Source organism: Acomys minous, assembly GCF_964271855.1.
Source record: "Acomys minous genome assembly, chromosome: 12".
Lineage (NCBI taxonomy): Eukaryota > Metazoa > Chordata > Mammalia > Rodentia > Muridae > Acomys > Acomys minous.
The window spans coordinates 79,876,077-79,889,611 of NC_140493.1; the positions used below are offsets into that span (position 1 = coordinate 79,876,077).

Consider the following 13,535-nt stretch of genomic DNA (forward strand, 5'->3'; position numbering starts at 1 on the left):
TCAGGATGGAGCTCTCAGCTATTTCTCTAGGACCGTTTCTGTCTGTGTGCCTCCATGCTTCCCGCCATGATGATAATGGACCAAACCTCTCAAGCTGTCAGCCAACCCTCAGTGAAATGCTTTCTTTTCATGGTGTCTGTGCACAACAATAGAACAGTGATGAAGACACATGGTACTCAGACCAGTTTGGTTATTGGAGCTCTTCACATTTTTTAGATTAGTGATACTCAACCATTTAATATATTTCAAGTTCTGAAAATAGTAAAGTCAGATAATTTCTGGATATATTTGGATGAGACTCACTGACCTGTGACTCCAGGAATCGGGGGTGTGTGTAGTAGAAGTAGAAGGGAAAGCTATCATTAGATAACAGAGTCTGGTAATGTAGAGCCTTGTGTACAATGCCAGTACCTTCCTAAATGCTTTAAAACGCCATGTGGGGGCTGGAGCGATGACTCAGGGGTTAGGAGCACTGACTGCTCTTCCAGAGGTCCCGAGTTCAATTCCCAGCAACCACATGGTGACTCACAACCATCTATAATGTGACCTGGTGCCCTCTTCTGGCCTGCAGGTGTACATGCAGACAGAGCGCTATATGCATAATAATAAATAAATAAATCTTTAAAAAAAGAAAAGACTTAAAACGCCATGTGGGTATTGTAAGCAGAAAGTAATACCTGATTTGGTCTTTAGAAAACATTCTGGCATCTTGGGAACAATAAATGATTAGGAACTGAAAGGTCACAAGTTGGCTGTTCAAGGAGGACATTGTGCCAGATTGTCTTTTGAGTAAGAAATTTATCAGATGCACTGTTAATGTCATTGAAAGACAGCAGCATGATGAGCACTCTGAGGGGAGGTTAGGCCCAAGAGGTGTGTGTGTGGGTCCCTGCTTGCAGGTTTCATCAAGAGTATACAGCCAGGCTGTCTCTGGTTCCTGGGCAGCCAGGAGAAAGGTGGGAGAGGGAATTCCGGGCAAGGGATGTGGTACTCCAGGGATGTGGAGGGAGGACATCTAGTTGAAGTGCACTGTTACACACTGTTATATCTGTGTCACTGGGGATCCTCTGATGTCACCCAGGAATCTGGAACTAGTTCTGTAAGCTTCACTGGGAGGATGAGAATGATACCTGGCATTCTCTGGACTGTGGACATGGGGAGTCTGTTCGCAGGCTCGCAGACAGGCTCTTGGTGGAGGGTATTTTCTTTCCCTGTAGCGGCACAGATCCCAGAATCAACTGTGAGGGTAGAGATGGAGTAGAAGGAGTGTGTCTTGGGCAGTGTCTTGTCTGGGATTTTATGTGCACATGAAACAGGGATAGCAGAGTTGTTGAAGTGTTTGGCTTCTAGGTTTTTCTTTTCTTTTTTAATTGTGACCATAAGAAATACAGAAAAAGCCTGGCAGTGGTGGTGCACACCTTTAATCCTAGCACTCAGGAGGAGGAGACAAGCAGCTCTCTGAATTCAAGGCCAGCCTGGTCTTTAGAGCTAGTTCTAGGACAGCCAGGGCTACACAGAGAAAATCCTATCTTGTCCCCCCGACACACACAATAAATTTAAGAAAACGAGAAAAGTATCTTAAGAAAAAAAAACCCACAAGGTAGAACATTCTCTAAACTCTAGAAGTAGGTACGTAATTCAAAGTGAAATGCTGATTATGATCCAGACTCTTAACTGGAGGCTTTAAGATACAAGATGTAAACAGTTAAACCTGTGTTTCCTATAGAATTTACTACATGCTTTAAATTTTTTGTTTATTTTGTTTATTTATTTGTATGGGTATGTATGTGTATACATGAGTATATGTATGTTGTGGTTTACGTGTGAAAGTCAGATGACAACTTGCAGTACTCAACTTCTCTTCTTCAGCCACGCAGTTGGGATAGACTAGGGATAGACTGCTGTTGGTTAGGCATAGCAGCAAGTGCCTGTATCCACTACGCCATCTTCTTGGTTAGGCATAGCAGCAAGTGCCTTTATCCACTACGCCATCTTGTTGGTCTTGATGCATGCTCTTTGATGGTAGTTATGAAGCACCTTACCACATTTGGCACATTAAATTTGTGGGAAAGAGTGAGGTCATGAATGTTAAAATGTATATGAACATGGTTTGTCACTTGCTTTCTTTTTGCAGCATCATATTCTCGAAAGGATAAAGATCAAAGGAAGCAGCAGGCGATGTGGCGAGTGCCCTCTGACTTAAAGATGCTGAAAAGGCTCAAAACTCAAATGGCCGAAGTCCGATGTATGCAGACTGATGTGAAGACTACACTGTCAGATGTAAAAGGCAGTGGTGTTGCTTCTGCAGACATGCAGACAAACCTTTTCTGTGCTGACCAGGCAGCTCTGGCCACCTGTGGACCCGAAAATTCTGGTAGATTACAGGATTTGGGAATGGAGCTTCTAGCAAAATCATCAGTTGCTGGCTGTTACATACGAAACCGTAAGTAATGATGTTCCTATAAGGTAATTTCTCCCATGCACTTTGTGAAATCATATGACTGGTTGTTTTTACTTAACAAATTGTCAATATCTCTGTTCTAATGAATTCAATTAAAATGTATTTTTATGTACATGGATGCTTGCCAGCATGTGTGCCTGTGTACCATGTGTGTATCTGGTGCCCACAGAGGCCAGAAGGAGTGCATTGAATCCCCTGGAACTGGATTTTTAGACTGTTGTGAGCAAATGTATGGGTGCTGGGTCTTGAATCCAGGTCCTCTGCAAAAGTAATAAGTGTTCTTAACCACTGAGCCATCTCTTCTGCTGTTTTTATAACTTAAAATTGCCTTTTTCTCCCCATCCAAAGTTGATTGACTCTCTTTTGAAAAGGATTTTATTTGTGCGTGCGTGCGTGTGCCAGTGTACAACATCGTGCACTTGTGGAGGTTAGAGGACAGCTCGGGGGAGCCAGTTTTCTCCTTCCACATGTAGATACTAGGGTTTGAACTAAGGTCATCAGGCTTTAAAGTGGCAGGTGCCTTTACTAGCTGAGTTACCTTTCCAATCCAGTTCTGATTTTTTTGTTTGTTTGTTTTAATATGAAGGAGCTAATGCTTTTTGACTGCTCTGTCTGTACTTGGCATTAAGTGGCTTCAGTAGCCTGATGGAGCCTGCGTTGTAGTGATAAGAAGCAGACAAAGTATGTAAATAAATGAGTGAAAATAATTGTAATACTTAACCACTGTGAAATAGGAATTGTTGAAGAATGCCTTCAGAGAAAGTCTCTGTAAAACATATTTGAACTGAGCTCTTCAGATTGGGAGTGGGGCAGTGCTGTACATAAACAAGACAGACATGCAAATTCACAAGCATAAGATCGACTTTGAGGGGTTGAAGGGAGGCTAGCATGAGTGGATATGGTGAATAGGCAGGGGAGACAGATGAAGTCAGATAACAACAGGGTCTAACCCAGCATCTTAGAGTCTTTAGTAAGGAGTTTGAGCTGTTCATTTGTTCAGAAGCAGCAGCATTGTGAAGAATGATCTAATACGGCTTCAGAGCAGGAGCTCTATTACCTCAGCTTGTGAATTTGTGGTGTCATCTGGAGCTAAAGCCATGGGTAGGTAGACTTGCTCCTGGCCTGGCAGCCTGCTTCGACCTAGTTTCTCATTCTAAGTATGTAACCAGTGCTGTTCTGGATGCATAAAGGAAAAGTTAATCTGTTATAGACAACACTTGTCTTAGGCCTATAGGATTCAATGTTTTGTGTTTTTTTGTTTGTTTGTTTTGTTTTGTTTTTCTGAGACAGGGTTTCTCTGTGTACTCCTGGCTGTCTGGAACTTGTTCTAAAGATCAGGCTGGCCTCGAACTCAAGATCCACCTGCCACTGCCTCCCAAGTGTTGGGACCAAATATTGGCTACCACCAACCACCTGGCCCCAGAATTCAGTTCTTTGTCACAATTGTAGTTGAAAAGGCTGGATAGTTAGTTGTAAGGAGTTTGGAAAGTGAGATTTGTTTTGTTTTGGGTGCAAGCAACTTGTCATCTACTTGAGAAGCAGTTCAAAGCCAAGGGCACTGATATGTTGGGGTGATCCTCGTGCTCAGGAAGAGGAAACAGGAGGACCCTGAGTTTAAGGCCAGTTTGGGCTATATGGTAAAAATCTGTGTCAGGGCAGGTAAGGTCAGAGTTGAGGATTCTGTTTGAATATGCTGTTTGGGCACCTGCTGGGCTGTCTTGTAAACTGTCCTAAGCAGGCATTATATACAAATCAGCTGAGGCGAGGTCACAGCTGCAATGTATGTAAATGCATGAGAGTGCCAGCACTCTCTTACACTGTTTGAATCCAAGCCGAGTAGGTGGAGGGAATCTTACATACTAATTTGTTGGCATATGAGGCAGAGTGTCATCCAGTCCCACCCCACCACATCCCCAGGCTGGCCTGGAAATCATAGATCCACCTGGTTCCAGCTCATCAATGAGTGCTGGGATAAAGGCATGCATCATCACTTCCAGCAGATGTGCTGACAGGGTTTCCCTGTGTAGCCTTGGCTATCCTGGGATTCATTCTGCAGACTCAGATCCACCTGCCTCTGCCTCCTGGGTGCTGAGTCTACAGGCATGTGACACCTCTGCCAGGCAGGGTCTGATGTCATGGAAGAGAAGCCTCTCACTGAGGAACTGCTGCTCGTACTTGTAGAAAAGATTGAGTGGAAGAGCGCACCGGCTGCATCTGAGATGAGAAACAAAGGTTTCAGATTGCGTGTGAACTTAGGAGAAGCTGAGGGGTTGTGTGGATTGAGAAAGAGTTTGGTATTGGGTACTATGTGTGTCCATTTTCCCAAATTATACATGCTATTTCAAAAGTCTTAAATTGTGGTGAAGTATATATAATGTAAATTTGCCATTTTAGCCTTTAGTTGTGGAGTCATAATGTTAAAATTTTTGGCAAAGTGTACATAACATAAAGTGTACTAATTCAGTAGCATTAATCACGTTGGCATCGATGTGTATTTCTCCCTGCCATCCACCTCTAAGAGGTTTTCCTCACTCTAAACTAGAACTACATCCATTTAGTCAGCTATCCCCCATCTCTCCTCTGACCCCGGGGATTGCTCCTCTGTGCTCTGGGTCTGTTACTCACCTTTAGGTATCACTTGGAATTGGAATTGTTGCAGCATTTGACATTTAGGGGTTTTTTGGTGGTTTTTTTGTTTGTTTGTTTTGTTTGTTTTTGTTTTGTTTTTGTTGGGGTGGGGAGAGGGGGGAGGGGAGTGAGACTGGCTTCTTTATTTCAAGTATCTCCAAGATTCTACCACATGATAGCATCTTACAGAACTTCCTTCTTTCTAAATGGCAGGACCCTAATCTGTGCGAACATTTTGTTTATCTATTTATCCTTGGGGGACAGTTAGGTCATTTATATCTTTTGGCTTTAAATGTAGACATCTATTTTCAAGCCCCCCTTTTAAATTTGTCAGTATATATGAACAGTGGCGTTGCTGGCTTACTCTGAACTCTTAGCTTTGGGGTGGATGCTATGCTTTTTGCTGTAGCAGCTGCACTTTTATCTGCACAGGTTCCAGTTCTCCACGTGCCCACTGGCACTTATTATTCTCTCTGTTTTTAAATTGGCCTTCTCCATTAACATAGAAATAGAATCTCCTGGTGACCTTTCCTTTTTGGTTTTCCTCTCTGGGGCTTGTCTGTGAAGCAGAGCCCTGGCTGTTCTGGAACTTGCTCTGTAGACCAGGCGGGCCTTGAACTCACAGAGATCCACATGCCTCAGCCTCCTGAGTGCTGGGATTAAAGGCGTGCGCCACCACCACCAACTGGCTATAGATAGACTTTTGTTATGTAGCCCAGGCTAGCCTCAAACTCCTGACCCTTCTGCTTCAATTTTCCTAGTCTAGGGATTACAGTTATGTACCATGATGCGTGACCAAGTGAGCTCTTTATTCCACCACCCCATTTCACATTATCCTTTCAAGGTACCTACATGTTATGAGTTCATAATAACTTGTTATTTTTGCTGGTCAGATAATATCTTATTATATAACTATACCACATACTGTTTATCCACTATCAGTTGATAGATAGCTTATTTGCACTGTTTGACTATAATCAATGCTGTTACTGTGAACACGTTTTGTAAGTTATTGCATAAACAATAAATATTTTGTTTAGGTGTACACTTAAAAGTGTACTTGCCTAAGCCGGTCATGGTGGTGCACACCTTTAATCCCAGCACTCCGGAGGCAGAGGCAGGTGGATCACTGTGAGTTCAAGGCCAGCCTGATCTACAAAGCAAGTCCAGGACGGCCAAGGCTACACAGAGAAACACTGTCTCAAAAAAAAAAAAAAAGAAAGAAAGAAAGAAAAATGTACTTGCCCAAAAACATCTTTACTTCTAAACAATGAAGGTTAATTGTGAGACTAAACTATCTGGTCTTCAACCCCATCAGAGACTTGAGAAGGAATAATAATTACCTGAGTGAACCGAAAGTACAGGTTAGCAGCTTCCAAAATGAGAAGATAAATGAACAGTCACCCAAAACTCTCTATAATGCTCTCTATAATCTTCAGCCTTCTGGGCCAATATGTCTGATAGACATATTTGTGAGGCAAGAACTATTGAGGACTTGCTTATTACCCTTTATTGGTAGAGTTTGGCTGTCAGCTCTGCCTATATCGAAGCTTGCCCATTTTTAGGCGGAATTCTGTTTTTAGGCCTAGATATAAAGATGTTCTAAGTTAGCAGAGATGAGATATGATAGATACTGATTCTCATTCAGAATTTTAGAATCACCAAGATAGGAAAGATGTTTTCTACAAGGTTCCCAAATACAATTAGCCAAAACACCATGAATGTAAATATAATCCCTGATTGTTTCATGGTTCTTCTTGCTGTATGTTATTTTTAATTTATATGTAATAACATAAATGTATATGCCAATAAAATAAAATCTTTTAAAAAAAAGTGTACTTGCTGGGGTAATGAAAATCATGTTTAACTTTTTGAGGAATTGGCAGTGTCATACTGTTTTCAAAATATCTGCTGAATTGTATTTGTGCCAGTCATGTGATTTTTTAGCTCCTCCACATTGTCTGCAACACTTACCCTCATCTCTCTTTCCTTGGCACCCTTGTTAAAGTCAGAGTGTAAATGTGAAAATTCAGTTCTGACCGATACCTGTCCATATGCTGGTAGCACACAGTTACTGTGTGTGTGTGTGTGTGTGTGTGTGTGTGTGTGTGTGTGTGTGTGTGTGTGTGTTCCCCCCCCACCTCCTGCTGGTGGTACTTGAGGGGCACAGCAATGTTGGATGTGGGCTCACACGTGCTCCTGTGTTCCTCCCTGAGCTCCCTGCCTTTGTAGACTAGATTTCACTCTGTAACCCAGGCTGGCCTGGAGCTCATTGTGCAGTCTATTCAGGCTGCCCATGAACTTAGGACAGCCCTCCTGCCTCAGCTTCCCCTAGCGCTAGGATTTCAGGTGTGCACCACTGCCTCTGAATTCACAATCTCTCTGCTTTCACCCCCTGATTGCTAGGCTTAAAGCTGTGATGCTCGTCGTCGTCATTGTCGTCTTTTTTTAAAATTAATATATTGTTTCAGTAAGTTGAGTCTGCCTGTGAGGCTGATTAATTCTTGTTGTTACCATCCCGTCCTGTGTCTCTGCTCCTGTTATTTTAAGCTGTACATTTTGTTGTCATTACTACTTTAGTCACAGTTTTTTAATTTGGTAACATTTTGAAGTATTATAATTACAATTTGTTTCAAATTCAGCATTGGTTATATTTTGATCCAATCAAGCACAATATTTAGTTGTTTAGATTAGACTAGCTGTTCTCAACTTGTTGGTCTTGGCCCCATCTGGGGTCACATCCTTCATTAGTTATTTATTCACATTACAGTTCATAATAGTAGCAAAATTACAGTTATGAAGAAGTAGCAAAATAATTTTATAGTTGATGGGTCAGCACATTATGTATGAAAAGGATTGCAGCATTAGGAAGGTTGAGAGCCACTAGCTTGGAGGGTTTATATTTTTGCTTATACTTCATTGTCTCAAATGATTCAACTTTTTAAAAAATGAGGTCATAGTTAATCTTATTAATACTGTTTCAGAAGCAACAATATAGAATTGTTTTTGTCACAGAATGATAAGTAATCTGTCAGGATCATAGAGTACCCTGTTGTTTTCAACATTGTAGACAGAAAAACATTCATGTTTCGCAAAGATTAGACCTACCTCTGACTATATGGTGAGTTTGTGACATTTTACCATATTCAGAAATGTTCTTAATGTTTTTGCAGCCACAAGTAAGAAGAATTCACCCAAATCAGCTCGGGCCATAGCAGGCAGTCTCTCACTCCGAAGAGCCATGGACTCGGGAGAAAATGGCCGTTCCAAGGGAGACTGTCAGACTTTGTCTGAAGGTAAATTTGAAGAATTTGTAATATAATTTTATTGGGTGTATTCCTGGGAATTGATGGGATACACCTGTAACCTTGAAAGGCATCAAAGATGTTGAAATTACAGTTGAAGGTATGATTTTGTGGGGTATTTTATTGTTTATCTTTCCTTCTATTTTTGGGTTTTAAAAGGGACTTACTTTATTTTTAATTATATATTTGTCTGTATGTGAGGTTTTACTCTTGAGTCTCCTGTCTTAGCCTCCCAAGTTTTGGAGTGTCTGACATATGCCTCTCAGCTCTAGTATTTGAAGTTTGTTCATCTGAAATCAGAACAGTGCTTTCAGCTATATATTTTAGACTTGCTAATATTTAAGTAGCTAGTCAAAAAGATTGTGATATATTGTAAAATTATTTTAAAGTTTTTATTTCTTTTAAACTCCACATATAGTAGGTTGGAGAGATAGCTCGTGGCTTAGAGCACTTTTTTGCTCATGCAGAGGACTTGAGTTTGATTACTGACAGCCCATGGTGACTTAAAACCATCTGTAACTGCATTTTCAGGGGTTCTGAAGCCTTCTTCTGGCCTCTGTTAACACATGGCACATTGATACATGCAGACAAAACTACTCATATACTTAAAGTTCTTAAAAGTTTAAAAAGAAATGTGTACATAAAGTAATTTTCTGCTGGGTATGGTGGTTCACACCATTAATCTCAGCACTTGGAAGACAGGCAGGTTGATCTCTGACTTCGAGGCCAGCTTGATCTACAAAGCTAGTCTAGGGCAGCCAGGGCTATTACACCAAAGAAACTCTTATCTCAAAAAACCCAAAAAACAAAAACAAAAAACCCAAAAAAACCAAACCAGAACAACAACAACAACAATAATACTTTTCTATGCTAAGGGAGCTTTTATGTGTGCTGTCTTCTCCCGTTTTTCCTAAGGTTCCCCGGGAAGCTCTCAGTCTGGGAATAGACATAACTCTCCCCGAGCCCTGACTCACGGTGTCATTGGGGATATTCTGCCCAAAATCGAAGACCGACAATGCAAAGCTTTGGATTCTGATGCTGTGGTGGTTGCTGTTTTCAATGGCTTACCTACTGTTGAGAAAAGAAGGAAAATGGTCACCTTGGGGTAAATAATACTCTTTTATTGTTTGGAACCTCAAGTCTACATTATAATGAACATAATTATTTCTTCTTTGCCTAGTGTTTTGGGTGTGCAGTAAGTTTTTTTATTGCGTTAAAATGTTACTTTTTAAAGAGCCGGGCATGGTAGTGCACGCCTGTAATCCCAGCACTCAGGAGGCAGTGGCAGGTGGGTCTCAGTGAGTTCGAGGTCAGCCTGGTCTACAAAGTAAGTTTCAGGACAGCCAAGGCTACACAGGAGAACCCTGTCTCGAAAAACAAAAAAGTCACTTAAAAGCAGTGATGGCCTTCTCTTGTACACTCTCTCCTTTCTCTAACACCCTTCACACCCAGAATGACAGCAGTCCTCCTGCTCACCTGAGGGTTGTATTACAAAATGCACAACCCCAGCTATCTCAGATCAGGAACACCTGAACACACTGCCTTGTGAGACGTGTGTGCTTCAGCTGTCGATTTGCCTTGTGCTTTAATCTGTTGTGCATCCTTCTAAAGCATTTGTGCTGGGTCACCTGTCATAAGTGTTACTCATATTTGTGTGGAATAAAGTACTTTCATTAATCTTACTTATTATTGCTATTTTATATTTGTTTGTTCTGGGACTGGGTCTCATCAGCTCAATCTGCCTTTCTGTTCTTGATCCTTCTGCCTTAGCCTACCAAGTGCTGGGGTTACTGGCGTGAGCCACCATGCCTGGTTTAATTGTCTATTTTTAAAACACTGCTTTTTATCTCACTCTTTCTATGTTTTTTTTTTTTAAATTGTCCTCTAAAATGCCACTTGGAATTTCCAGGAAGGATTTCTGGTCATTGGCACCTTTCTCCTTATCCAGACATTTGTTTGTAAGCTGTCATGTGGGTGCTAGAAATCATATCTGGGTCTTCTAGAAGAGTAGCCAATGTTCATAAACTGGATTTGGTAATCTGCCTTATTGTAACCTTTATTCTGAATTTTCAGTGAAAATTTAAAAACTGGAAATTTAGTATTATACATAATTAAGTCTTTCATGGCTCAGCTTCAGGATAAAAAGAAAATTACTGTGTCATTTACTAGACATTTGAAAATCTGTTTGTTTTCTTCTTTAAGGACTAATGGAAAAGGAAGTCGTCTGGAAGGAATGCAGATGGCAGATTTGGAAAGTCATTCTGAAGGTGGGGAGTTACAGCCCACACTCCCTGAAGGAGCCTCAGCTGCCCCTGAGGAAGGTGAGGAATGAACAAGGAGGGTCAGGAAGATCAGCAAGCAGGAGACAGAGTTCTCAGTGGCTGAGGGAGTCGAAGTGATTAGTTAGTAAAAATGTTACAGAAACCTAACAGACATATTTGAACACTGAATTCATGTTACTTTCTGTTACTTGCAAGGTCATTGTACACAGAGAACAGCAAAAAATGGGCAAGTCACTACATAGAAGGATCTCTCTGAGGCCAGGCCTGGTGGTCTGTGTCAATAATCCCAACACTGGGAAGCAGAAACAGCCAGATCTCTTTCAGGTCTAGGCTAGCCAGGTCTGCATATTGAGTTCTAGTCCAGCTAGGGCTATATAGTGAGCCCCTCACTTTGTTTGTCTGTCTTAAAAAGAGCTTGGGTGTGGCACGTGCCTTTAATCCCAGCACTCAGGAGGTTAAGGCAGGAGGATCTCTGTGAGTTTGAGCCCAGCCTGGTCTACATAGTGAGTTCTAGGACTTCCAGGGATAAGTAAGACCCTGTCTCAAAAAAATAAAAATCAAATAAAAAGAAGAAGAAAAGAAAGAACAGAACAGAGACTGCCTTACCAGACAAGTTATTTACAGGGACAAGACCTACAGATAGTTTATCTACTCAGTCAATAAGTATACACCTACATGCCAGTCACTGTCTCTGACTAATGTCCCTAATTCAGTGTTATAGGAAACACTTGCCCCTCTAAACAGCTAACTAGGGGCAGAAGAGGTGGCTTGGCTGGTAAGAGCACTTACTCCCCTACCAGAGGACCCAAGGTTTGTTTCCAGGATCCAAGTCTGGTGGCCACAGCTACCTGAAACTCCCATCATATGTGCTCCCCTGGTCTCACTACTGCCTTTGAGGTCAGCTTTGATTAATGTCTGTAAATTGCTTTTTTCTCCCTTCAGCGTGTTGTATATATGTGTGTCTGTGTGTGGATATGTGCATGTATGTGCCAGTAGGTGCCCAAGGAAGCATTAGGTCCCACTAGGGCGAGAGTTCCATGTTGATCTGCCTGATGTAGGTGCTGGGAACTGAATTTAGTTCCTCTGGAGTCTCAGTACTCACTCTTAACCACTGAGGCATTCCTCCAGCCTTTCTTTGCTCTTATGGAAGAATTTCTCATTTTAATTGTTTAAAGGCCCCTATAACAACTGTCTTCAGCTCTGCAAATGTACCTCAGTAGTAAGTTTTAGGATTTCTGATAGCAAGTAAGATTCTTACTTAAAACAATGCTATGGTATTGCGCTTCCTATATCCTTTATAGGTTGGCAGAAAAGAATAGCTTTCAAAGATGCTTTGATTTCTTACATTGGAACTGAATTTCAGTTATTGACCAGTAAATGACATAGAAGTTTGGCATAAGCTTCTTGTTGTCCTGTGGGAAAGCTGGTGGATGGTGGCTGAGAGCTCACATCGTGATCCATAAGCAAGAGGCAAAGAGCCCACTGGCAAAGACACTTCTGAACCCTCCGAGCTCACCACCAGTGATAACCATCCTTCAGCAAGTCCACACATCCTAATCCTTCCTTCCAAACAGTTGTACTAACTGAAACCAAGTATTCAAACAGAGGAGCCCATGGCCCATTACGTTCAGATCCCCACAGGTTTCTTCAGGAGGGCTGTATTCTGGTCCCACATGGCACGGAAAACACCTAAAATAAAACATTTTAAATAATTTTTTAAACTTTTCTTTTTAAAGCTTTATTTATTTATTGTGTATACAGTGTTCTGCCTGCATGTATGCCTGCATGCCAGAGTAGGGCACCATGTGGTTGCTGGGAATTGAACTCAAGACCTTTGGAAGAGCAACCAGTACTCTTAACCTCTGAGCCATCTCTCCAGCCTAAAAAATAATTTTTTAAAGAAAGAAATGTTACTACTACTGATCTTTTTGAGAAGGAGTTTTGATAATTAGCTACTTTCCAAACGTCTGTGTACATACTGACAATAAATTATAGAGACATGAAATCTTACAACATGTATTGGAAGTACAAGCTTATTTTCTTTCTGTATCATTTATAAAAGTGTTCTAGTTTGCCTGATGTTGAATTTGATGCCTGGTTCTGGATCCGTTTTGAATGCAGGTGTCTGGTTAAGAGGTATCTCTGCCTTGACACTGTTGCCACTCTGGACTTGGCTATTATTGTAGGAAGGCTGTTCTCAGCCTAGGATGCATAGCCGCATCCTCAGTGCTTTAACCACGGGTGCAGTAGCTATACTTCCCTATCAGTTACAGCCCAGAATATGTGCGCATGTGACCAAGCACTTCTTGGCAGTCAAAATCATCCCCAGTAAAAGACCATTGATCAGCATAACAATCTGACCAGGGCGATAGCCCTTGAGACTCACTTGCATGGTGGGCTGCAGGTACTAATAAAACAAACTGTAGCCTGGCGTGGTGGCGCACGCCTTTAATCCCAGTACTCAGGAGGCAGGGGCAGGCGGATCAATGTGAGTTCGAGGCCAGCCTGGTCTACAAAGGGAGTCCAGGATGGCCAAGGCTACACAGAGAAACCCTGTCTCGAAAAGCCGGAAAAAAATAAAACCCAACAACAACAACAACAAAACAAACTCTGTATGTGTGGCAGGAGGAGTGGGGCAGGGAGAACCATTAGAAACTATGGATTAGGTATTGGAGACACTGGCAAATAGCCTTTGATAACATGGGGTGGTAACTAGCCTGATAGGGTATATCAGGATCTAAAAGTATATCGTCCTAGCAGCTGATAGTTACTAAGTTCTTACCATGGTGTTTTCAAAATTATTCTGTACGGTCATTAACTTCTTTTATTCCTGATTTTACAAACAGGTGATTTAAGCGT

General features: G+C 41.7%; 1 protein-coding gene across 7 annotated transcripts in view; it reads left to right on the forward strand.

Moving 5' to 3' along the window:
* TRIM37 (tripartite motif containing 37) overlaps window positions 1–13,535 on the forward strand; it is a 133,833-nt gene that overhangs the window by 71,777 nt on the left and 48,521 nt on the right. For all 7 annotated transcript variants that reach the window (XR_014783522.1, XM_084803258.1, XM_084803260.1 and 4 more), the window contains exons 19-22: window positions 2,135–2,443; window positions 8,263–8,385; window positions 9,310–9,499; window positions 10,597–10,715. Coding sequence is in view for 6 of the 7 variants with exons in the window: in XM_084803258.1 (XP_084659384.1) it covers window positions 2,135–2,443; window positions 8,263–8,385; window positions 9,310–9,499; window positions 10,597–10,715 (741 nt within the window). In the remaining variant the exon portion in view is untranslated. The remainder of the gene's footprint in view (window positions 1–2,134; window positions 2,444–8,262; window positions 8,386–9,309; window positions 9,500–10,596; window positions 10,716–13,535) is intronic.